Here is a 27269-nt window from a genome sequence, read left to right as displayed (position 1 = left end):
GCGTTCCTTCTAAAATATCTAGCACGGGGAAGTATTAAAAGGCACCGGTTGTATTCCTAACAAACACCCACTGGGCCCCATAATGCTCTACAAGTTCAACGGTCTCCATTGCACATAGCTTTACACTAGAGTTAATCGTCACCGTGGATCTGATGGTTCGGTTTGCATATTCCTTCCCTTCAATATGTACCGGATCTAAACCACAACGTCAACGCTTCTTTTTCTTTTTTTGTTTGACAAACCGAAAAAATAAAAAAGGTCTGTCTCTATCTCCGTGAGTAATTATATACTATAAGAGACTAATTTCTCAAGGGCAACGATAAATTCACGCCCCCGGTAGGATAATTCGCACCTCTGTAAAGGAGCGTATGTGGCAGACTTTGACGCTTTTTAATCAATAGGGAGCTAATTATCCTACAGGGGGTGCGAATTTATCATTGCTCTTTCTCAACAAATCATGACAAGGAAAACCCTCGCTTTGTAATTCCCCGGCGGTAACTTTGCCGGTAATTCCAACGCGCCAGCAAAGTAAAAAAAAATAAAAACAAAAAACAAAAACAAAATTTACTGCGTTTTCTCCTTGCCTTCGCCAGTTCGCCCCCCCTTATTTTAAAACCAAAATCTCTCCTTCTCTCGTCGTTGTCGTCTGTCTCTTTTTTCCTTCTCTCCTTACTGTGCCGTTTCTTATGTTTTTTTCTCTCTCTCTCTCTCTCTCTCTCTCTCCTGACGAGATTACGCCGGCAAAGGCCGTGCTCGCCGTTTTTCTACCGTTGAACGAATCGGATGACCGGAATCATCACCGGATTCATCTGAATCATCGGATTTCATCCTCTTAATGAAGTATTTTTGGTTTTGGAAGCTGCGAACGACGGTTTCTCTCTCATTTTTTTTTGAATCGAAGGATTTTTCAGAAGTATAGCGTTATACACGACGAATCGACTCGGTTTATTTGCTTTCTTTCGTTTCAATTAGATCCAGGAATGTCTTCATTTGCAGAATTTCTGTTTTTTCTCTCGACTACGGAGCCAAATCTTATAGGATCAATGCATTTTGTGAAAATTAGCGGTAGATTTTAGTTAACTAGGTCGGATTGTTTTGAAGATAGAGAGGATTAGTTTCGCGTTTTCTGATTTGCAGAATTGATGCATTCTCTCTCTACTGCGGTGCCAGATTTTATAGGATCAATGCATTTTGTGGAAAATTAGCCGTAGATTTTAGTTAACTAGGTCAGATTGATTCGGAGAAAGTGAGGATTAGTTTCCGCGTTTCCTGATTTGCAGAATTGATGCATTTACTCTCAACTGCGTAGCTGGATTTTATAGGATCAATGCATTTTTGTGGAAATTAGCGGTAGATTTTAGTTAACTAAGTCGGATTGATTACGAGAAAGTGAGGATTAGTTTCCACATTTGAGGATTTGCAGATATTCGGTTCTGTGACTCGGTTCTAGGTTTTTGATGATGCTGGAGAAGATCCTTGGAGGCCTGTGACGATTGGAGATGTCAAAGGTCGTTTACGAGGGATGGATGGTCCGATATGGAAGGAGAAAGATCGGCCGTTCGTTCATCCATATGCGGTATTTCGTTCTTGAATCCCGTCTTCTCGCATATTACAAGAAGAAACCTCAGGATAATGTTGTAAGTTCTGATCTAATACATTTGCTTTGCAAGAATTTGAGTACATTGCGATTTTCTAGGGTTTCAGGTTATAAATTTGTTTTCCCTGTATGAAACGATAAGTCATGGAATTTCGTAGCTTAAACTAGTTGTTTTACATTGTGTAATTCTTTTTGTTATTTATTTGATTTTATCTTTGGAGGAAGCATTGCTATCTGGCTTTTGATTCTGAGTTTCTCTTTGTGCATATGAAGGTTCCGATCAAGACTCTTCTTATTGATGGAAACTTTAGGGTGGAGGACCGAGGTTTGAAAACGCATCAGGGACATGTTAGTTTCTCTTTCCTTTTTAGCCCTTAACCCTTTTTTTCTGGTCTCATGATGGCTATTGTAATCAATGGGGTTATGCACATCGTCAATTTTTTATGGGGTGCCATTTGCTTCTATCTTTTGGTTTCTCAAAGTTGTTTTGTTCAGCGATTTCACGAGACTGACTTTAGTTTATGCTGCTGGATCTTATTAAATTTATACACGAAGGAAATGAGAAATGAGTAGGCTTTTGTTCAGGATGGCTATTATTTACATTAATTCAAGTTTGAGAGATATTGCATCCTTTGAGTTAGAGATCACCTATGTCACAAATGTTGTTCTCGGGAATTTCTCGGCAAGGGAAAATCTCGGGATATATTAATTTTTATTATTTTTTTCAGGTTTGTAACGGGAAATAAACGGTAGAATTAAAATTATAAAAAATATTAAATTTAAGAAAAAATATAAAATAAAAATATCGGGATAATATAGCGATATTATCCCGATATTTTATGATAAAAATGAAAATATTGCTATATTTTTAAAACCTCAAGATTAGTTCGGGATTTTGTCGTTTGATCAAAATCTCGCGATAAAAACACTATATTTTGAAAATATCGGAGATATTTGTGACATAGGAGATCACGAATGGATATCTCGCTTTGGAAGGGGATCAATATTGTTTTTTCTTGCGAGTTAGTGCTGAGAGTTGTCAGTGTTGAACAGTTTATCTTCCAATTAATCACGATATATGAAATCATTTCACTTCTAATAGTTGTGCCTTTCGGGCTTCAAGCCCGTCCAGAGGAACCACTGATATATCTTGGAGATTTTCACCCCACCTGATTACTATTGGGTGCTTTAGCTTGCATCTCCCTGTGAATCTTCTCACTGAAACTTGTGTTGTAATGTTGCCAACATTGTTCAAAATCATGTGTAATGGCTATTAAACAGTTACTTGGGTATTGGGATGAAGAACCACTTCTGCATGCAACCTTGGTATTGTAACTTTGGTGCTGTGTGTTGTTTTGGGAGTTGATTGGATTAACTTGTCTCAGACTAACTGATCAATGGACTTCGAGTCATCCTTAATTACTTATTGAGGTCAGCTTTTGTTTCTTCTCTCAATGAAACTCTCTAAATCTAGCCTAATATATTTATCATCAATTGACGTTAGGTAGATGGAAGTTCTTTTTATGGAATCTGCTTGGGAGTTTTTTAGATTAACTTGTCTTGAACCAACTCATCAATGGATTTTGGGTCATCCTTAATTTCTTATTGAGCTCAGCTTTCGTTTTATGAAATCCGCTTGCAATTTGAATTGGCGATTTCTTGATGTACTCGATCAATGTTTGAAGGATGTGGTCAAAGAATATCATTTTGATTTCGAAATTAAAAAAAAATATCATTTTGATTCATGATTGTTGCTAACAAGGCAATATCTTTGAACCACATTTGTTCGGTCAGTAGTGAAATCAATTCTTACTTTGACGGTGATTTTCATGATGAAATACCTAGAGTCAGCATGCAAGAACTTGGTCGCCAAAACTGGCTGGGAGTTGCTGATTTTCTTTAAATTCTTGTCTAAAACTTCCAATAAAAAAGAAACTTTTAATGTAATAATGGTAGTTGTTATTACCCACAAATGGAAGCACAATTATTTTAGTGAAGATTCCTTCTCATTAAGGCAGCATGATTGGTAGCTTTGTGTACCGGAGAGAAGAGTTACACAACTGTATGATGAAAACCTTATGCCCATGCATCAGCAAACTTCAACTATTAGTCTTACCTCTGCTGAGAGGTCATAGGTGGTTCTTCATCAGTCCTCGCCATACAAACCAGAAATGTAGAACATGTGCAGTGAAAACTAAACATCTATGTAAATGATATTTGCATAAACATTAAATCTTTACTTCATTAAAATTTCCTCTGCAAGAGTGTTTATATCACCTTCAAAACACATTCCTTCTTAGACCTTTTGTTACTCATTTTTTCACTTCAAAACACTATTAGAAAAGGCCAGAACCCCAAAGGACCGTACCACTTTTCAAAACAAGGACTTCTAAAATGCAAAAGAAAACTTCCAAAATTTCAAATAAATGTAACTGAATTAAAGAAAAGATCTTTTATCAAAGGTAATTCTTTTCCAATTTCTGGTTTAAAAGACCTGTGGTTTTGCACCGCATCAATAGTTTATACATATGTTCCCTAAATTAATGATGGAATTAGTTATTTGAGTCTTTCTTATTCGCGGCATATATGGTTATTTTTCTACATTTTATACGGCATTTATTAGTGAATGCCAGGCACACTCAAAGGGGTTACCCATGTGCCTTATTGTGCCGTGAGAAGCCTGGAATGTGATCTTTCATCTTCGCAACTAATAGGGCGGTATAGGCCCTTTTTATTATTATTATTATTATTATTATTGTTCTCTTTCTCCATGTATTTATTTCATATGGTTCTATGTGCACTATCTTACCAATTCTTTGTACTCAACAGATGGTCTATGTTTTATCTGTATACAACAAGAAAGAGAAGTATCATCGAATTACGGTATATACTCTTTACTTGCCCTTTGTTGGATTCTGAAGAAAGCTTTTATCTTCTATATTTTATTTTTCTTTACTCTCTTGCATGTAATCTGAACAATCAAACATGTCTATGGATGGGTGATGATGACATTTACACGCCATTATATTTCTCATTGTTGTGATTCACATATTTTGAACCTAATATTCACTAATTGTTGACTTTGAAAGCCTTGAGAAAGTTTACTTAGCGAAGTGGATGTTGAAATCGACTTGGTCGAACAATTCGACAACAATGGTTTGGGAAGCACTGATCGTATCATAAGGATTGTAAGAAAAAAGTGGAAATTTGCAGGGACTTATCTATGGGGCAAAAGCAAAGGGAATAAAAAATAGGTCTAAAATCTAAACAGCATAAAGAGATAAAAAAGGAGAGTGAAAGGTCACCATAAGGACTCACGTAAATAGATCTAAGGATAGGAGATCTTTAGAAGAGACTAAATGATGGTTATGTAAGATCTAAGGATGGAAGAGATTATTGATGCAAGGAAAAATTCCCAGCAATATAAGATCACCTTTAAAATTTCAGCAATTTCCCCACGAATTAAGTGAAAATAAAATTTCTATTCAAAGCTCCAGAAACTTAGATAACACTCAAGAATCCTTACAAGGAGGGAACGAACAACATCGAACCATTTTAGTCTTATACAATCACTTCACAAGGATTATAGCATCACAACTCGACCCAAGGTTTTAAATTTCTGTTTCAATTAGAAATTTTGGTGGAAATCCTGAAAAATCATAGAAACCTATTGTTAGTAATGATATTAGGGTTAGAAGAGAGGAAGAAGAGGAGGAGTGAAGGATGAGGAGTCTCCACTAGGGAGCTCCTCATGAATATGATGTATATATAGGCCCAAATTAGGGCAACAACATACAATGACTACAATACCCCTAACTAATACAAGTAATGTCTAAACTAAGCTAATACATTATTCAACACTCCCCCTCAAGCTGGAGTGTATATACTATGAAGCTCCAGCTTGCTACAAAGAACTACGTCAACAACTAAAAAAGTACAAGAAACTCATGCACATCCAGCTTGGTATAACACTCATCCTCAAGCTGGTGTGGTACATACATAATGAAAAACATAAACAAAAAAACAAAGGCCACCATGAACATCATCGAGATCAATGTCCATCAAAAGAGTAGCTCCCCTGAAGTAGTACAACAACGAGAGCGATCAAATAGGGCCTCTTCCTGAATGAGAGCACGACGAACATATCCGCATATCGAGGGCAATGGAGGCTCCATGGCAAGAATAGCTACAATTCAGCAAGCAAAAGAGACACCAAAGGTGCGCACAACGAACATTGGCGAAGCAGCACAACACCAAGTGAAGAGGATAACAACTGATGGGGAAACCATCGAAGACAAGGTCAACGGAGAAACTGTTGCCTGGAGAGAAGGGATAGAGAGAAAGAGGATAATCAACCAACGATGGGGAAACCATCATCTGGAGACTAGGTCGACGGCATGAACATCGTCACCTGAAAAGATAAGAAGATAGGAAGAGGATAACCAACCAGCGATGGGGAAACCATCGTCTGGTGACAACGTCTACGACATGAACATCGTCGCCTGAAAAGAGCATACCAACGATGGGGAAACCATCGCCCGGAAAGGAGAGGTCGACGGGAAAAGACAGTCGCCTGTAAGAGAACCGACCAACGATGGATATGGAAGCCATCGCCCGGAAAATGAGGAAGAAGATAACATGAAGGGATAAGGCAAAAAGCCGAACAACACGAAGAGACATGAAAACAAGACATGAAAACAAGACAACACTCCCTCAAGAAGACAAAGACAACACTAACAACACTCCCCCTCAAGAAAAGACAACAAAGTGGACAACACTCCTAAGAAAAGACACAAAGAACTAAATGAAAACACTCCCCCTCAAGTTGAAGGTCAAATACCTTCAACTTGCAACGAAAAGAAGACAAATAAGGCACTACACCGCTTTCGGACATTTGATCAAACACTTGGTGTGCGCCGTAGAGAAGAAGACGAAGGAAAGATGACAAACAAGGCACCACACCTCTCTTAGACATTTTATCAAATACTTGGTGCGCGCCTTGAAGAACTACATAAAAGACATAAAAGGTAATACAAAGAAAGAGATGATAAGAAGACGACAACAAGACAAGCACAAGAGAACAACAAGAAACAATACAAGACAACACTCCCCCTCAAGTTGAGGCCAAAGGCGTTCAACTTGAAACAAAAAGAACACTTTCAAGGCACAAAATCCCTTTGAGACATTTCATCAAACACTTGGGATGCACCTTGAAGATGAGATGAGAAAGACAAAGGCCATAGGCCAAAAAAGATATAGAGAAGAGAAAATAAAGAGAGCTTTAGAGTGGAGGAGAACCCAAAATGGGTTTACACAAGTAATACAAATATGATTTTTGTTTTGTTTTGAGATATACGATAGAGGGAAAATGGATTAAGAACGAAATGGGTTTGACGAAATGAAAGAGAAAGAGTGAGATTTCTAGGGTATAGAAATGGTTTTTTTATTTTTATTTGGGTATTGTAGTAGGTACTGTAGCAGTACTGTAGCGGGTTCCTGTAGTGGCTTACTGTAGCAGGGAATGGAGGGGTTAAGGAAAAGGGAAGAGGGGCAGTGGGAGGAGGAGGGAAGGACACGAGCGAGGAGAAGAATTGAGGGAGAAACTATAGAGAGATAAAGAGAGGAAAACGAGATACGAGAGAGACACGAGAGAAAGGGATGATGGCATGGAGAGAGATACTCTTCTTCTTTCCTTCTTGAAGGATCAGCCCATTGGCTTTGATACCATGTTAGTAATGATATTAGGGTTAGAAGAGAGGAAGAAGAAGAGGAGTGAAGGATGAAGAGTCTCCACTAGGGAGCTCCTCATGAATATGATGTATATATAGGCCCAAATTAGGGCAACAACATACAATGACTACAATACTCCTAACTAATACAAGTAATGTCTAAACTAAGCTAATACATTATTCAACACCTATGAAACATATGCAATTGATATAATTTTAAGATGAAACTTCAGGAAATGCTAGAATAAGCACAAATACACACTTAGAAATCATCACATAAGAAAGTCAATCACCCATAATGGTTTAATAACATCAAACACCTAGTGAAATGCGGTCACCATGTCTGATAATTTTGTACATACCACATTTCACATGTAATTCGTATAAATATTTATACATACTACATACACAACATTTCACATGTAGTTCATTTAAATATTTATATATAATATATACACCACATTGCACATATAATTAATTTAAACATAATTATGTTACACATACTAATATAGTATACGACTAATGCACCTTGTTTGTGGATGTTGGTAGAAAGGTATAAATATAACTCAATAATAGTGGCCGTGCACCTCCGTCCTCCGTGTCATGTGAATGAGGATGATGGAGTCAATGTTGACTTTGCTATGATTCCTTCATTTTATTCCTAACACGTCTACCCATTCAAAACATTATTTGTTTAAGCTTCAAGATTGGTTTTCCTTGACCAGCTCTTTGACAGGTTCTGTTGGTATTTTATGGTCCGGTCATTGTATTCTACTAGTGATTCTTTGCTCTTACAATTTGTTGGACTAATTTCATTTTCCATTATAACTGCTAGTGGCTAGCTCTCTCTTATAGTCCTCATGGTTGCGATGTCGTGGTGCGTTATTTAGATACTTAAGTGTATTTCCTGCATTTCCTGGCATTCTTTTCTCTGAAAACAAATTTCTTTGATATTTTCATTGTTCTCGAACAGATGGCAGCATTTAACATTCAGGAGGCTCTGATCTGGAAGGAAAAGATTGAGCTTGTCATTGATCAGGTACGAATCTACAATATAATGTCGATCTTCTTGGCTTGCTGAGACACTATGTATAAGCAATGGTTCTTTTCTATAAGGGATTTTTCTCAATTTAACTGTTTTGACTTGCGATTATGTTTCCAAATAGATGATCAATGAAGTTTAAATCTTTAATTACTTATTTTCATGTAAATCATGTCTTATAACAAATCTACGGACATTGTTGCGTTAGGTTTTAGTCACTGATTTAAATATCCCGGTGTCCACTATTTGGTTCTTGCCTATTATTAGGTTTTACATTTTCAAAAGCAAGTGATGCATATCTAATATTGAGGACTGATAATGCATAAGTTACAGCATCAGGATTCACTGGTTGCAAATGGCAACAGTAACAAAGCCTATGCTTCATTTGATTACAAACCTGGGATTGATAATGGGAGGACTGCATCCTCGTCAGACCGTGAAAGTCAGTAAGTAGCTAATTTATGCTTACTTTGCTGTAATATTAGTTATTGTGACACTGAAATTGCTTTCTGCTTTGTCTGTGAGATAGATAAGTCACAACTTGTTTTCATTTTCTTTCAAAGTATTTGAAATTTTGTGTCCTAGGCTAAGCTTAGCTTATTGAGGCCATCCAGTTTATGCCTTGGATAAATATCTGCAATTGAAGCAGAAGGAATTGATATTTGGCCATCTTCCTCCAATGCAACTTTAAATATCTTGAAACCATTGGAGACCATGGGTATGCAAAGAGTTGATGCACAAGGATATCCAGGTTTCGGTTCTACGATAAATTTAGGTTCTACGATAAATTTAGGTATCACTGATTTCTCATTACTAGTTCTACTTAGGTGTTATCACATTGCAAAACACGGCAGACCACAGATTACATGTGGAAATAATTTTTCCTGTACTTGGACACCTCCTAACCTAACCATTAACTTGGCACTATGATGGCGAAAATGCTTTCTGTAATTTGTATTCTTGTCGTCTTTGCATCTCCTGACAGCAACCCTTGACAAACCAATCATAATGGATAAGCTATGACTCTTCCATCTTTGAATTTGTCTTCGGTTTGTGAGTATTTGACAAATATTCTCTCACAGCTTTTCTGCCGAGCAGACCCTTTCTCCAAACTTTAAAATCAGCCATATCCTAGTGAGCAACCCATTAAATACTTAATTACTAGCTTTACTTCTTCAATTTTCAATCTCACCAATTGTCACATATTTTGTCCCAAAATCCCATAATGATAATCCTGATTTTTCTTCTACATTTTCCTTCACTGCTAAATTTCTCGAGGTATCCTAAACTTCTCTGTTTGCTAGCACTATGCTGCTGACTGGTCTGGTTAATGTAGATTTGGTGTTGTTCTCTTTGATTAGAATGACATTTAAATCTTTCATGCTATTATTGTCTGTGAAAAGATTTGCTTGTCCACAAGTCACAAAACAGTGAAGACTTAGGAATATATGTGCCATTTAATGGTCTAATCATCCGAAACAGGATTTGTGATTGTAATATTTAAGCCAACTGTGGCATCCGAGTATATGAGAGTTTTTTTTCTTTCTTTCTCGTAGTTTTGAGGAGTTTTGGGCATCATCACTTTCTGATAATTCTTTTTTTGAACGGTAACTTTCTGATAATTTTTTTCAGTCAGCTGTTTACTTTTTAAAAATTGATTTCCCAAGAGTGCCAGATTTAATTTTGTTTGATTCTTTTTTGGCTTATACCATACTTGCACCGTAAAATTCCTGCTTAATGTTCTGAAAGTACTCTTGTAGGTGTAGTGCACCAGAAGATGAAGAAGAGAACCATCCAACTTTGCTACGAAGAACAACAATTGGAAATGGTCATTGAAGATTTAATTATCTAAGTAGTTATAGGTTTTATGTGCATTTCTTAGAGGAATATCTTGTAGAATATGATCATACATCTCGTACTGGCAGGTCCTCCAGATTCAGTGCTTGATTGGACCCGGGAGCTTGACTCAGGGCTATCAAATCAGAATAAGAGCGATCAAGTCTTATCTGGAAAGCATTGGCGTCTAGTCCGTTGTCAGAATGGCAAGTTCTTCATGTAACCTTCTTTAAACAGAGCATAATTTAGATGCCCTAGGGCCAAGCAGTGAATATGTCTTGGTCCTTTTTGGTTTTCATTATTCTTTATGTTTCCAAGGAGAACATCAATGAGTGATTGGGCTGTGAATTTGCAGGACTTAGGATATTTGAAGAGCTTCTTGAAGTTGATTACCTTGTACGTTGTGGGCTCTTTATTGCTTTGGCATGTTCTGATAATGTTATGTACTTTCTGGTTGGAAATTGAGAGTTTTTCAAGTCACACATGTCCTGAATAGCTTCTCCAATGCAGCCAAGGAGCTGTAGTAGAGCAATGAAGGCTGTCGGGGTGGTGGAGGCATCCTGTGAAGCAATATTTGAGCTTGTAATGGGCATGGACGGAAAACGGTTTGAGTGAGTTTCTTTTGTTGTCTGTTGAAGATTCTTAACTGATTTATTTAAACAGCTCATCCTTTTGTACTTTGTAAGTATCTTGTATCTAATAAATGTTATGACTGGCTTTGAAAAATATTTTCCTGCATAGTTTGCTGTGTAAAAGTGACTATTGCATGCATGCAGATATCTTTCTAGTTATTATATTTAACTTTTCGTTTGGGTCGTGCACATAACATACTTAAGCTTGCCTAAGATCTGCATGGACTTGGAGGCCAGATTCCTTGTCCTAATTGGTGATTCTCCTGATTTTGCTCTCTAAGGCTTTCATGATTAGCTACTGTCTTTTGAGGTTTTCTCTCCTGTCTAAAGAAAGCCACATTCCCATTTCAACTTTTTCACATTCCTTTCTAGCCAAATTATTTTTTTTTATCTTGACGTCATTTCATTTAGTTCCAATCATAGTTTTAAAACTCCCTTGAGTCATCGTGAACTCTCCGAGTCGAGTCCTTTTACCTTGGCCACGTTCCACGTTTTTCGGCCGCATTCCTCATTTGCCGCCGTGTTCCGCATTTTGTCCTACAAAGTCAATAAAAACTCCTTTAACTCTCTCGAATTACGACCGTGTCAACTGGGGACTCAGCCGTGACAACCGAGTACTCGACAGCATTGTGCCGAATCGACTAGGATTTTCTTTGACCGCATTTTGACCCACATCCGCATTTTAAAACACTGGTTCCAATAGAGTTATACTTCTGATTTGAAAGGTTCACTTTCTCCCATACATGGTTAAGCCTGGTGATTATTTTTTTAGTTGTATTAACTACTATATCAATCACTGGTACACTAGCCTCATCACCTTGATCTTATTTTCCTCTTTGTTTTGTAGGTGGGACTGCAGTTTCCAGTGTGGTAGCTTAGTTGAGGAGGTGGATGGACATACTGCAATACTTTATCATAGGCTGCAGCTGGACTGGCTCCCAATGTAATATTCCCTCCAACGAAAATAAGTATTTGGTTAATGCACTGAAATATTGTATTCCTTATCCCATTCTATTGCCTGCAACATTCAGTTACTAGGTAGCTGAAATAGATAGATGTTAGAAATTCATATGCAAGCTGATATTAGAAGTAATTTCTTGCTGTTGCGAGTATGAATTTCCACTCTCTTGCATGATAAACTACTTTCCTGGTTGAGCTGAAACTCTTTCCCATCAATATGCTGTTTTTCCAGAAAGTTGACTGTGACTTGTTCATGACCTAGTTATGCCAAACAACTTAAGGTCAAGGTTTTAAATTTCAGCCCAAACGTGTCATTTCAGCAGAAAATTTTCGGTTTCGGCTTGATCGAAACAAAATTCACCGGAAATCGGAATTTTACAAGATTTAGGCGAAATTTCAAATTTTTGTTTTTACCCTCTTTTACAAAATTTCCACTGAAATTGCCGAAATTTTTACTGAATTTTAGACATTTGGTGGAAATTTTAAAAATACTTAAATTATCACGATTTTACATGATTTCGGCTAAAATTTCCACCAAAAGCAAAATATTTCTTTTTCGGCTACCAAAACCGACACCGAAACCGAAATTTAAAATCTTGGTTGAGGCCTCAAGAATGAACCACATTTTTAAATTGCTTAAGAGATTTATTTTATTTTTTGTTCTTTTTTAAAGTTGATAAATTTGAAAGGTAGAGCTTACTTCACCCATTCATGATTGGGGAAGAAACTCCACCTAGACTACACTTTCGCTTTGTAGTCAAGAGAACATTTACACATACACTTGTGCTATATCGAAATAACATACTCTGGATGTCATGTTAAAAAAATATTGTAAATGTGAAATGATATAAAATCTCATCAGATTTCTTGGCACAAAAAAGCACATATGATTTATCAACAAAATGTAAAACCTTAGATAGCATGTTGTCTTAACTTGGTAGAGTTTTTGAAGTCACGGCTACTAACCCGTGAATAGATTATTCAAGTGCGATCTTAGAAACTGATTATTTTGTTGCATCCAAAATGTTACTGAATGCTTGGAAATTCAGCTGACCTGCCAATTCTATACTCGAGTGTCATGAATGAAGGGCTATATGCTAGGCTTTTACATCTATACGATGCTACGACATTTGTTTGGTGCTGAGATGTCTAACATGTATTGACTATTGGGAAGAACTTACTACTGCTTAACAATACTTGATTAAATATTATAAATAAGAATAAGATATCTCATCTCATTAGCTGCTATTGCAGGTTTGTGTGGCCCCGTGACCTTTGCTATGTGCGTTACTGGCGACGTAATGATGATGGAAGCTATGGTGAATGTTTCACTTGGTTACTTTTACTTGATGCATTATCTCTTTTACTTTTCCGTTTTCAGAAATAACCATGGATGCATACCTGTCATTGTGCAGTTGTCTTATTTCGTTCCAGGGAGCATGCGAACTGTAGTTCACAGCCGGGATTGGTGCGGGCTCACATTGAGAGTATATTTCATTGTTTTTCCCTGAATTATACTGAGGATTCTTGTGGATAATTGAATATATGGGCCTTTTAATTCCTAAATTTTGATGTTTCATTCTTCTCAGCTAAGTAGCATCCTGTAATCACATTGTTTGCAGGTGGGGGATTCAATATTTCTCCTCTAAAATCTCGAAATGGGAGACCAAGAACGCAAGTACAACATCTTATGCAGATTGATCTGAAGGGGTGGGGTGTGGGTTATCTTCCATCCTTTCGGCAGCATTGCCTACTTCAAATGTTGAACAGTGTTGCAGGTAGATTCTGAATTCTTACATCTCATCCCCACTTTAAGTGGTTTGGAGTGTCATTGCGAATCTGACAACAGCCTTATGCATGTGGATTCGTGTGATTCTTTTCTTCTCACTTAGTCATATTACTTGATTTTTTATGATGCTTTATTTTAAACCAATAAAGTTCATGAAGTGAAAAAAGCTAGGCAAGACAAAGCAAATGACTGGGCTATTCATATACCAAGATTGAAAAAATCAAAGAAAGCAAAAATCTTCAAGCACCAACACGTCAATAATGAGAAAGTGTTGATCGAAAATCAGAGATTATGTTCATGAAGTGAAAAAAGGTAGGCAAGACGAAGCAAATGACTGGGCTATTCATATACCAAGGTTCTTTTGTGAATCACTGTGGTCTTCTCTAATTTAACGGATGATGCCGGTTGCTTTTGTACCACGACATGCAATAGGCAGAATTCATACATGAGAGAAGAATAGGCGGAAATCAATATGCTGAAATAAGGAAAAACTGCCAATAAGATAGAAATAATGAATCATAAATAGAGTTCAAGTTCGAATTCCATAGATAATACGGATGGAATTGTCTATAATGATAGAGAAATGAAACACTTCATCACGATTCTTATTCATCTACTTTTTTATTTATATGATATATTTTCATTTGAAAAAGGGTTGGTTGAACTTGAAAATTCACTTATTGAATGAGCCGGTTGCTTTTGTACCACGACAGGGTTGCGTGAATGGTTTTCTCATACAGATGAAAGCCATGTACTTTCAAGGATCCCAGTGATGGTCAACATGACCTCAGGTTCTGTCTCTTCCAAGAGGGATCAGAAATCACAGGAACCCTCTGTCCAGCGTTGTCCACCATCACTGGATCATATAAATGCTGCTAGTAGAAACTCTGTAATGATGGACGAATATTCTGATGAGGATGAAGAATATCAAATTGCTGAGACGGAACAAGAGGTTTTATTCTCCTGCTCCCCTACTGCTCCGGCATCTCTCTGAATGGTTCTTTATTGCCGAACCTGTTTTGTTTCTGCTCTCATATTTTGTGCAATTTGCAGGCATATACAGTGCTTGAAAATGAGATAAAAAAAACAGGTTGGATATAACTACTCGAGTTTTCCTACATTTGACTTTTGATCCTCATCTTTGAAACCAAGCGGATTTCTAATTACAATATTCTCAATGAATTGAAGTTTTGGATGAGGAACCTGCAGACCATCTTGATCTTTCTTGTTTTTCTGGCAATCTGCGTCGAGATGACCGTGATAATAGTCGTGACTGTTGGAGAGTATCTGATGGGAACAACTTCAGAGTTCGTAGTAAACATTTCACATATGACAAAACAAAGGTTGTTAGATTATCTCTTTGATAGCTGTGAATTTCTGCTTCTGGATTCTAGTGTTGGATGTTTTCAACAATTGTAGGCTTGCACTGGTTATTTTATTTTGAAAAAGACTGATTATTTTATTATTTCATTATATTCTGTAGATTCCTGCAGGGAAGCCTCTGATGGAGCTTGTTGCGGTCGATTGGTTCAAGGACATGAAACGAATGGATCATGTTGCAAGGCGTCAAGGCTGTGCAGTGCAAGTTAGTCCTATGAGTGACTCCTTTTGTTTTATCTAATGCTATGTTCTTTCCTTTTTAGTTTCTGTACTATCATATGCAGATGTGTTGAGATGAAATCAGTTCCACTTGGTGATGTGTTACATGCACATACTCACATTTATCTTATTGTTGTCATGAAGTATCAGTATAATGTACTTTGATCGGTCACCATTTTGAAATTGCAGGGAAAAGGGCATGCTTATTTGTAAGATATAAAAACTGTTGATGGAAAGAATTTTCTCCAACTAAATAGTGTCTTTGACATCTGGGAACCAAGTGCCTGAAATGTATATGTCGAGCGTGGTTTCTAATTTTATGAGTTTTAATAGATCAGGTTTGGGCAGGGATTTTGTGAAATTTGTTGGGACAAAATTGGACTAACCTAGGTGTCAATATATGTAGATTGGGCCTGCCGACCTGGGCTTAACCTTGATTGGCCCATTGACAAGAAATGGAGTTAGTTGTCACAAAATATTGTGTATTATATCCTGTAAACCATAGGGTTATATTAGGAATTCTTGTATCCTATACTTATGTGGTATTTGTATATGTAGATTGGTGGATTAGTTGTTAGACAGCTTTCTTGCATCCTATACTCTTAAGTTTCAACTGGTAGCATATCTGATAATTTAAGAGACAACATGTAAACTCAGGAGCATATCCTCTGAATAAATATGCATTACGTATATCATATGCATGATTTTTAACTTAACTTTCATTCCGTACATCACATAAGGTTTATGATTAGACTTTCATACCAAACTTTACTGTAGTTGATGTTTCCTGTTCTGTTTCTGGGTGCTCTCTGCCTGATGTAGGTTGCTTCGGAAAAAGGACTATTCTCGTTGGCCATAAATTTGCAAGTAAGTTGATTTGAATATTTTTTCCCCATTTGAATGTTCACCAATCACCATATTGAATATGCTTTCTCATACAGGTACCAGGTTCAACACATTACAGTATGGTCTTTTATTTTGTTACAAAAAACCTTGTACCTGGATCACTATTGCAACGTTTTGTTGATGGCGATGATGAGTTCCGGAATAGTAGATTGAAACTCATACCATCTGTTCCTAAGGTCTCTTTCTCCATCTGGACGCCTGCAATATTATTCATCTTGCTGAGCGATTGCATTTTCTTTTCGTTTGTTTCCTAAATATAGCTAAATCATGCAGGGTTCTTGGATTGTGCGTCAAAGTGTTGGAAGCACCCCATGTTTGTTGGGCAAAGCAGTTGATTGTAACTATATCCGTGGACCAAAGTACTTGGAAGTAAGAAGCACTTGCTTTAATTAGTAGAAAATGTCAATAAGATATTGGCTTGCTGCAGCTGATTAATAAAGCCTAATGGTGATCATCCTTGAGCAGATAGATGTTGACATTGGTTCTTCGACTGTCGCCAACGGAGTTCTGGGGCTTGTGTGCGGTGTAATTACAACATTGGTAGTTGACATGGCTTTTCTTGTACAGGTACATATGTGGTACATACTTAGGCTTAACAATTTTAGTTTCCTATTGGTTTTATTATGTAAATCTCTTTACTTCACTGATCTTGATAACTTCTGGTTGGTGAGTACCTGTAGACATAAACCCAGAAATCCGAAACTCTAAAGTCTAAACCCGAAGCTAGAAATTGAGGCAAATCCCCGAAAAAGAGTTGGTTCGAAAGAAATGAAAAGAAAATCCCAAGACTTCCACCCAAAAGGAAACTAGTAAACTATACATTCTTGTAGAAAGAAACTACAAAAACTGCAGTAGCATAATTGTGCACAGAACACATAACCTTTTGTGAATTCTGAAATCTACCAAATATTTGAAGAAGCTTCAAAAATTGCTTGCCTCGTTGGAGTTTCAACAACTGCGAAAGCTGATCAGGCATCATCCATTGGAATTGACCACCAAGGGTCAGAAGACTTTCCTAGGCCAGTCTCTTTTTATTTGCATTTTTCTCCAAATCAGCATGGGCACATTTAGCTTTCTTTCACTAGGTCAAGTCCATTGAATAAATCATGAAATCCTTCATCATTCCCATATTATGTCTTTTTTTAACTAGTCTCTTCTGTGTATGACTTCACAGGCAACTCTCTTTGTTTTTTTTTTGTTGAAAAGTAAGGAGATTTATTTTATTAAAAGGAACTCTCTTTGGTTTTTGTATTTTGAATCTTCTTGTATCGACCTCTTCTTCATACACTTGTATTTTGGTTGCCCCATTCTGCAAGTTCAATTCCATTATGGTACCATTCCCATTCTTTTCCCATCACTCCCTCTTCCTATAAACATCTCTATTGTAGCTACTATTGCTGTTCTTTTGTTATTGGTATACAACTCTTGTGTCACCCATAGTTTCAGAACTCCCCCGCGTCGTCGTGGACAAGGTTTGAAATCTCGGTTTCGGTCATCAGCGAAACCGAAACGTTTCGGTACGAAATCTTGTAAAAATTTCACCGAAATTTCGGAAATTTCCGAAACGTTTCACCGAAATTTCCGAAATTTCGGGTGAAATTTTGTACTTCACCGAAATTTCCTAAATTTTACCGAAACGAAACGTTTCGGCCTTTTCCGACTCACTGTGAATTTCTTTTCGTTTTCCACCGAAATTTAAAACCATGGTCGTGGACTCCCCCAAGTCTCCCTCTTCCTTACAACCCGCCTTAGACCTCCCTTTCTCTGGGCATTCCTCCCTGGATGGGATCATACCTCCCTCCTAAATGGCCACACTAAGGCTCATTTCCGGATTCTTCGGTGTTCCTTCAGTGCCTTCCACATTTCCTAGCCAAACTCTTCTGTGTTTCTTGGAACTAATATCCGCCTCAACACTCATTCTTGTGGCATCAGTTTGGGTGTCCTGGATCTTCGGCCCGTCTATTTTCAGCACTTTACCAACAAGACCTCCGATAGATACGAGGAATTCCTCGTTGTAGCAATACAAAGAAAGCTCTAGGAGGCTTATCCAGAAGGGCAAAAGCTAACTCCGAACCTGGCGAGAAATCTGGAGTCCGTCTGAGGAACCGCAACAAGAAAACCTATGTCTTCAGATTGTCCGCTAACCAAACTGTGAGGAAGTCCCCATTAGGTGCCTCTGTTCAAGAATTGTGACAATAGGATCTACACGTAGGTGCAGCTTGCTTCTCAGAACTTTCACACTTGGGGGGGGGGGCTCTTTCCGTAAGAGCGCTATAGGTGCAAGACGGAAAGGAACCACACCATTCTTCACCTCCTCATTACTGAATTACAGCGCTGGCTCCCAACGAGCAGTCTTTGCCACATTCGTCACCCCCAACAATAGTTTCAGGAGGAAGACTTTCCTTACAGTTGCACCAGCAAATGAGCGGCCGTGGCCAGGAATAGCCGAATAGCCAAAACATGGATGTGACTATGGTTTGAAATAAGCGGAGGTGGTATACTGAGACCCGAACCAGTGGGTCGCATAGCTTGGAACTCCACCTCTACAGCAGCAAAAGAGGGAGGAGTCTCCACAGGTGGAGACTCCCTCAAATCAGCCATGCCCTACTAAGACATTTTCTTAAACTGATGGAGTTCGAGAAAATGGGCAACGATAAGTAAAAAGGCGTCTCCAAGGGAATTTCAAAATCGCCTAAGGCTCCTCCAAATGTTCTATCTCCAAAAAGTATGGACCATTTCTCAATTAGTGCATGTCATCCTGGCGCAGGGGCTGTGCCAATCTTTTCTATAGCGTTCCAATTTTATTGTACCTGCCGAAACAGTGTCTCCAGCATTTCCAGAACCTCCTAGGAGTCCTTCACATACTGGACATGCTCCACAAGTTTGATGCCTTGGCCTATTTTTTACCTTGAAGGTATAATTCCGTGCATGAACACCAATCCTGTCCTTGTCATCGGACCCATGTAAAGGCCAGAAACAATAAAATATCAGCACTAGGAGACACAGAACCCCCTAATCACCCTACAAAATTCTAACTTGCTTAAACAATATCTTGAAGTAATTTGCTTAGTGCGGATTCTCTAATGATGAAACTGGGTGACTAAACATCTGATGCTCGGTGTTCTTTCATTCGAGTTTGGTGTATGCTTGAGCATGTTTGCCATTGGCTAGAGAGTGCCATGTCAGAATGGGTTTCACATTTATGGGTTTATACTTAATTGGGAAATTTTTGATTCATTTTATAGCTGAAGGGACTTTCCAGACCTACGCACCCAACACACACGTACAGAGAAAAGAAAAGTGTTCACGAACTCCTTTTTCTGTTTTCATGTCATTCTCTGCAGAATTTTCTTCCATTTCTCTCAAAAAGGGGCTATGATGTTGTGTTCACAGGCAAACACCTATGATGAGCTGCCCGAGCGGCTTATTGGCGCGGTTCGTGTATCACATGTTGAGTTATCATCTGCAATAGTTCCAAAGCTAGATGCCAGCCAATCAACTGAATTAAATAATTGACAACCACAATTGTTTCCGATATTCTTTTACCTTCGGCATTGTTATCTTATGATACCTCCCTGCTCCATGATGTGTTCAGATGTAGTGATTGCAGAGCCAATTGAAGCTCCCCTATACCTTGAATGAAGATCTACTGATGCTTGTGGGCATTCTCTCAGCTGTCACTGAGATTTGGAAAAGAGAAAATGATAGTGTCGGATTAATTGCAGGCCAATTCGAGTTCTCCTGTAGTTTTAATGAAGAACTACTGATGTTTGTGTGTGTTCTCTCAACTGACACCGATTTTGGAAAAGAAAAATGATAGTGTCGGATCAGTCTAAGTAAACAATTCCTACTTGGTAAGGGAATATCAACCATCAACTGATTTGTCATGGTATTGGGTACACCCTTGCAGGCAGGTGAGCAGCCACTTGGAACCACGGCATTTTACAACCATGCTCACAAAATCTCCCTAGCGCAAGGAGACTATATTTCGAGGAGATAATTTCCTTTGCAGGATATCAAACTTGTGAGGAGCATATGGGAAGCTTGACCTTGGCCTTTCAACATGATCCCGTGGTTCCAAACTCACAGATGACAGTAAGTGAACCACTTGTTGTTCCAACATTTATGACAATTCATAGAATTTGTATGTGGGCCTTTGGCCATTTTTTTAAAACCAGCCATTTACTAGTCATTGTTCCAGCATTTGGATCATCCGGAAAGCATGATTTTCTTGTCATGTCAACTTCATGATAGGGCCTGCCTGGATTGGGTAAATATAAGCTTGGTAGATCTCTTGATATTGAACCTATTCATTTCGTAATTCCTAATGTAAACTGATCACAAAAAAGCTTTATGATTGATTTATAGTAGGGCCCGAGTGCAATTTGCTTTCACAAACAAATATCAACATCTATTTGTATAAAAGCTTCACGACCTTGCAACCACTAAAACTTGTTTCTACATGCTTCATTTCAGACCATTACCGGTGATTCTCGTACACTCCACTAGACTCTCGAGCATTGCAAATTGCCTAGAGCCCTTCTTGTCAGCTGTAAAAGAGCATTATTAAAGGGCAAATTGCCTTAGCTCCCAAGCGCCTAATGCAACGAATTGCTCGCAAGAACGCATTATTGGAGTTAAGATTTCATTTCAAAAAGTTCCCCCCTCAAAACATTTATTAAAGGCTAAATTTTCCCTAGATGATGTATGGTTTTCTTATTTTATTAACCTGGAATTTATCTTGGTACGTGGGCTGCACCTAATGTTTTATTGATGAATAAAAGTATAAAACAGGCGCAGATCACCTTAACTTCTTCAAACCAAAATAGAAGGAAAAATAGTTCCAACGGATACTACGGATGCCGAAAGAGTCATACTTTAAGGTCTCCCAAGCTCTCTTAGGAAGGCTCTTCTACTACCAGTATGTATGATTGTCTTTTTCTTTGCAGGCAAAATTAGCCAAGGAGTTAGCAACCTGCTAAACCTTTTTTTTTAGCTCGGGATTGAGTACTAAGCAACCTAGTTAGCTTCTCTGATTTGATTCAACACTTTTGCTTTCAATTATAAAACTAAAGATTGAAGCTCCTACCAATAATATTTAATGGGCCATGGAGATTCCTTGTCATTAACCATACGGATCAAAAATTTAATATCTACCTCAAGCCAAATGTTAGATAGACCAAATACTTTACAGTATCTCAGCTCATCTAACATATTTGAGTGTCAATGGCTTGAAGGGGTTAGGTGTGATTTCAATAGCCCCAAGGGCCCAAACTTCACGAGCAATCTAATATCTAATGAAGGTTTAAAAGAGCTTTCAAGAACATTTCCCCATACCATAAGTGCCTTGATAATCCTATTTATAGGTTTTGCGACAAGAACATCATTCCTTCCAAAGTATCCAAGCGATGAAGGATGGGATGACTTTTAAAGTAAACCGAAAAGATGTTTTGCACCGAAAAGATGTCTTGCTTTTCCTCCTAGAGAAGTCAAACCAATGAATAAGCCAAGCATTTATAGCTTGAGGTGCAGTAGGCTATTCATAAAAACATGGTCGACATCCTCTTCCTTCGGCCAAGCACAACAAGTACATAATAGGGGTGCAACTCAGGTGGGGTGGGGTTGGGTTGAATTCAGGTTAGGGTTTGGGTTGAGTTTTCCCAACCCGGGTTGATTTTGGGTTGGGTTCGGGTTGGGGGCTTGGGCAACCTGACCCGAGCGAAACCCAGTATTTTTATTTTTTTTTCTAATTTTTTAGTAAGCTTAAAAATTCGGGTTGAACTTTTAGTAAGCTTAAAAGTTCAGGTCAGGTTCGGGTTGGAAAAAGGGTTCCTAGGGTCGGGTCGGGTTGAACCTCATCGGGTTGAAACTCGGGTCGGGTCGGATTCGGTTCGGGTTGAGTAAATGGTTCCACGCGTCGGGTTTGGGTTGGCCTCAATTCGACCCAACCTATACCGAGTTGCACCTTTGGTACATATGGAGGGAGTAGGGAATTTTTTATTTTTTTATTTTTCAAGCAGCTATCAACGGGGATGGCTTTCATGAAAATTTTCTAAATGAAACAGTAGATTTTTTGTCTAAAGGTCTTTCTATTGGTGAGCAGTGAAATTGCCTAACAAATCCCTATTTTTTTTTTTAAATATAGTGCAGCCCGCATTGTTCCATGGTCTAAACTAGGGTGCAAATGGGGCCGATTGTTTTTTTGGGAATTCGGGTTGAGCCTTTACCATAAACATTTGTTATCGAAAAGCTCAATCGGAACCAACCCAAGTTGCACCCCGAGTCTAATCCATACAATTGTGGCGTCCCAGCATAAATAGGCTGTCCTCATAAATCAATTTCATAAGATGATCTTAACACTCTAATCTGTAGAGGGACGGTACATCACTACATCATACAAACCTCAATAGATCGAAGGGTTAAAATCATCTTATGATTTTCACGTTCTAGCGTATTTACACTTAGGCCCAACTAAGGAAAGGTTTAGATCTTCAAAATAATATGGGCCCATCAGTAAAGGGGGCAAATTATCATTCCCCTATTTATAGTAGAGCCCACTTGATTCCATAAGCTCCCCATGCAAGCCTTCAGGCTAGGGCTGGCAACGGGGCGGGTCGGGGCCGGATGTTGGGGTCCCCTACTCCTTCCCCTCTTCGGGGAATTTTCCCCCTCCCCTTCCCCTCCCCACTGCGAGGATGGTGGGGAATCCCCCTCCCCTCCCCACGGGAAATATCCCCTCCCCTTCCCCGCCCTGCATCCTTCGAGGACAATCACTTTACTTTGTTAAATGTTAGGTTTAAAACTAAAGATTTGCTAGGGATAATCACTTCAGGCATGTTGCGGCTTGGCTATTGCATGTGAGAGTAGCCACACAACCCACACATAGGCTAAGATTTTGTCTTATTCATTTTATTAACCTGGGGACAAAAGTGGTTGCTCTCAGATTCATTTAATTGATCAACAGTCCCTAGCAGATCCCTAATTCCCAATCCCACTTCCCAAAAAGTATTGTACGTGCCACACCATAGGAAGATCCAAACCGTCCATTTGATGGGCACACCATACTACCATAGGCATAGGATGATCCAAACCTTCCACTTGATGGGCTCATTGTAGGATGATCCAAACTGTCCATTTGATGGGCCGCAACGTAAATAGGTTGTGGCCCAAAAATCATTTCGTTAGGATAATCCCAACCCTCTAATCTATAGAGGAATTGCATATTATGATACCTTCTATAAATCGGAGGGTTGCAATCATCCTATGGAAATGATTTTTGGGCCGCAATCTATTTACATTGTGGCCCATCAAATGGACGGTTTGAATGATCTATGGTGTGGCCTATAAAGTACTTTTAAATTGTAGCCTATCAAATGGACGGTTTGGATCATCCTATGGTGTAGCCCATACATTACTTTTTGAAAAATAATGGACTATACGAGCGCACACCATATAAAATCTCATCATTCATCATAGAGATGTTGCCTTTATTTGGGGGAGGGAGATTTTCAAAGAATTTAATGTTGCCTTACAGTGATGGTTCGATGGAGAGATTTTAGGGATTTCTAAGGGTAATATACTAATATAATGAGGGACAATGCCCAATGGATTATGGGTAAAAGAAAACATAAAAAGCTATTTCATGGACAAAACTGTACTAATGGAAATTATGAAAATTTTTGGGGAATCTTGTAGATATGTTTTGATCGGTTTCTAGTAGTTTTCCCAAAAAAAAAAAAAACACTTAAAAAATACAAGAAAAAAATGGCATTAATGCGGGGCGAGGTGGGGCCAACTCCAACCCCTTCTCCTCCTCTTACCCGCATAGGGGAATTTTTTAAATCCCCTTTCCCTTCCCCTTCCCTCCTCAAATCGGAGAATCCCCTCCCCAAGCGGGGTGGGGCGGATCCCCGCTTTCCTGGGTGAAATTGCCAGCCCTACTTCAGGCTAGAATCTATTATGGTCGCCGAGTGTAAAATACATGCATAGGAAAACTAGCAAGGCCTAGCAATCTAGATGATCAAAGCCCTACAGTTGTTGGGATTGAACCTCTAGCTCAATGATCAAGGTTTTGTTCTTCAACCTAGAGGTCAAGAGTCAATAACACCTTACCTACCAAAAAAGGCCATCCATTTGTTGGCCTTCGCCATTAATAGGTCATGCCCTAAAATCTTCTCCATAGAACAATCCTAGCCTTCCGATTGTTGGAGAGTTAGGATGTAGAAGATTTTTCATTCTAACTTCTAAGTCTAGAACAGGGACCAACCAATGAACGGTTTAAATTGTTATTTATTTACAATGACCCCCACCATGTAATTTCTCTTAAAACTATACTAATTATGAACTAAAGTGGTTAATTGTAAGAAAAGAGATTAGACTAGGGAAATGATATATTCGCCCCATCTTTTTTACTCAGGACAGCCGCCTCTAGTGTAAAAGGATTGTCACAAATACACTAGTAAGGGCTATCCCAAGTTATATTATCTCACTTGGGAGGAGCGCTAGCTTAGTAGCTCCTCAAGTAGGAGAGTGCGTGTCATAATTTGTGATAGAGTGGGTACGCGCGCGCACGCGCGGCTATAGTTAAAATTTTTGGTTATTTTGTTGTTGCGTGCCTACTTGGCTCTAACACAAATAAACAGTTGGAAAATAGAAAAAAGAGTGGGAGAGAAGTTGATTCAAGGCAATCGGACCTCCTAATGACTCAAATTGAGAGGAACCATGACTCTCCTAGAACAAAGTTTCCTTTGTGCTGTAAATTTCTTCTTCACTCCTAATTTTATTAAAATACTATCCTTAAATACAAGAATAAAAGTAGTTGCCACATCCCTACCCACTAACCCAATTACATCACACACAGTCGCTAACTACCACCCATAACTCTAAAACACATAACCACAAACCTAAATGCAGATACCTACAATAACTACCTTGCAACTCCTCCCATGCACCATAACCTATACGTATCAGGTGCAACTTGGGTCAGGTTGAGGGCATCAAACCCTAACCCAACCCGCCTATAAATCTCTCAACTCATCTAAACCTGAAATCAGGTCAGGTTGGTTCGGGTTCACCAAGGGACAAACATAAAAATATGATAAACCAAAGGAAATCAAGATCAAATTAGAGGACGGAGGTCGGGTTCGGGTTGCCAAGGCCTCAACCCTAACCCAGCCCCAAATTAAATCGGGCTGGCTTTTTCCAAACCCAAACCCGAGATGCACCCCTACATCTAACATGGCCACTGCTGAGATGCCATAACGTAAACACTTCACACGTTGAATGATCCTAGCCATCTGATCAATGGCGTGTAAAATGTAGGCAACAGTCCAAAACAAGGGAAATATTGTGCACGAGAAGGTTCACTAAGGTCATGTTTGGCTACCATGAATCTTTTCTTATGATAAATTGGTGTTTTGGTCCCCAGGATAATGCACCCCCCATTTCACGTGAATTGTGGGCAGACTTTAACGCTTTTGAAGTCAAATCACATTAAAAAGGGGGGCGCATTATCCTACAGGGGGGTGAAAAAAATCGCCGCCCCCTTGTTTTTTGTATCTTCAATTTTCAGCCACTTCACCTTCATCTCCACTTGGAGAAACCACTTTGTCATGAAAAAAAAAATTCCTGGCAGGCAGACATTCCGTGAGGGCATGTTTGGATGTAGGTATTTTCTTTTCTTAGAAAAAACTTTCTTTAAAAAATGAAGTTTCTATAGTTTAGTAAACTCATTAAACACGGATTTTTCTTTTCTTGAATTAATCCTTTTACAGAAAACAAGGAAAGAATAAAACCCAACTAGACCTGTAATTTTACTTTAATTTACTTTCCAAGAAAAATTTTACTTTCCAAGAAAAATAAATGCTTATTTTTCGGGTTTAGGGTTTAAGAATTAAAAAGGCAGCAGATCGGCACTCGTGAGGAATAGAGGAATGCTGCCGTAGATGAAGCCAAACCGAAGAATTTTAAATTCTAGAAATAGAGGAATGTGAACCAAATCTAAGAAGCAGAAAATCCAGAAAAAGAAAAACGGAAAAAAAAAAGAACTTTCCACAAAAAGTTTAGGGCATGTTCGGCAAGACTTCTCATTCTCACCTAAGGAATCGGGCGGAAACAGAGTGATGAGAAATTTTAGAAATGGTTATTTATCACTTTGAGGAATCCTATTTTTTAGTCGAAAAAGTAGGAGAAATTTTCAAAACGGACCTTAGCGAGTCACGTAGCCAAACATGATTTTTGAGGTTTTTTTGGCTTTCGTCATTCTCCACGCCTAAAAGAGGGGGAAATCCCGCAAGGCTCCGTTCACTTGTTTTCTAGTTGCAGGAGAAGAAATGAAAGGAAAAGAATCTGACGTGGACAACTGAAAAAGAAAGGAAAAGAAACTGTGAGAAAATTCTTTTTTCTCGTTGTTCACTTGGCGAGAAAGGAAAAGAAAGTATGCAGGCAAAGTGGTTTTCTCAAGAAAATGATTTTTCACATCCTTTTGATGAGAAAATTTAGAGGGAAAGTGCAAGAAAGTTGGTTTTCTACGTAATTATTTAGAATTTCCACGTGTGTAAATCTGCTTTCCCGAGAAAACGAGTGAACGGCGGAAAATGCCAATTACGAGAAAATTTTGCTTACTTTCTTCTCCTTTACTTTCTCGAGAAGGCGACGAATAGTTGCCTAACACGCCCTTATATTCCACGAAAAGTAATCAATGCAATATCCAATGATCTGATTCCAATTCCACCTAATTCCCGGTGAGCACTTAGTGGCCCGGGCGCGCGGGGGGGGGGGGGGGGGGGGGGGCACTTAGTGGCACTTAGTGAACGGCCGAACACGCACGCACGCACACTTTCTGAAACATATGGGACTATAAGGGCTTCCACCATATAAAATCTCCATCATTTGGGTTTTTACGGGCACCCACGGTTCCACCAGGCCCCGCCCAGTTTTGACGTGACCCGTACGGGTCGGGTCAAATTTCTATGGGTCACAAACTTAGTGATCCGGACCTACCCCGTACGGGCGGGCCGGTAGACCCGCGGGTCCGGGTCACATTTTGCCAGGTCTAGTTAACCGCACCAAGGGGGTGGTATCTGATTCCGTCCTTGTTTTCTCACTCCGTTCGAGGGAGGAATGGAATAGGAATTAAATCCATGTCTAGTTCTTTCCCGCCACTTATAAGAGGCGCCAC

At 38.8% G+C, this 27269-nt stretch overlaps 1 protein-coding gene and 1 non-coding gene across 3 annotated transcripts; one reads left to right on the top strand and one right to left on the bottom strand.

Annotated features, from left to right (window-relative positions):
- Positions 1–701: 701 nt before the first annotated feature.
- LOC143884815 (protein ENHANCED DISEASE RESISTANCE 2-like) lies at positions 702–20449 on the top strand. Of its 2 annotated transcripts, XM_077388620.1 has the most exons (23): positions 702–1637; positions 1871–1945; positions 4427–4480; positions 8300–8365; positions 8702–8814; positions 9925–9975; positions 10129–10196; positions 10294–10410; positions 10560–10600; positions 10715–10815; positions 11684–11779; positions 13051–13115; positions 13212–13283; positions 13419–13574; positions 14299–14537; positions 14639–14675; positions 14774–14928; positions 15069–15170; positions 16007–16051; positions 16126–16266; positions 16364–16459; positions 16556–16657; positions 19484–20449. In XM_077388620.1, the coding sequence occupies exons 1-23, from the start codon at positions 1500–1502 to the stop codon at positions 19604–19606; spliced, it is 2253 nt and encodes a 750-aa protein (XP_077244735.1). In that variant the 5' UTR covers positions 702–1499; the 3' UTR covers positions 19607–20449. The 2 variants fall into 2 exon arrangements, with proteins under 2 accessions (XP_077244735.1, XP_077244736.1); XM_077388621.1 differs by lacking the exon at positions 9925–9975.
- LOC143885655 (U6 spliceosomal RNA) lies at positions 18812–18912 on the bottom strand. The gene has a single exon (XR_013253529.1). It is a non-coding gene; the product is annotated as a U6 spliceosomal RNA (small nuclear RNA).
- Positions 20450–27269: the final 6820 nt, after the last annotated feature.

Source organism: Tasmannia lanceolata, unplaced genomic scaffold, assembly GCF_043159265.1.
Source record: "Tasmannia lanceolata isolate RefF3 unplaced genomic scaffold, GAP_Taslan_0.1 ptg000008l, whole genome shotgun sequence".
Taxonomy (NCBI): Eukaryota; Viridiplantae; Streptophyta; class Magnoliopsida; order Canellales; family Winteraceae; genus Tasmannia; species Tasmannia lanceolata.
This window is presented reverse-complemented; position numbering and strand designations above follow the sequence as displayed.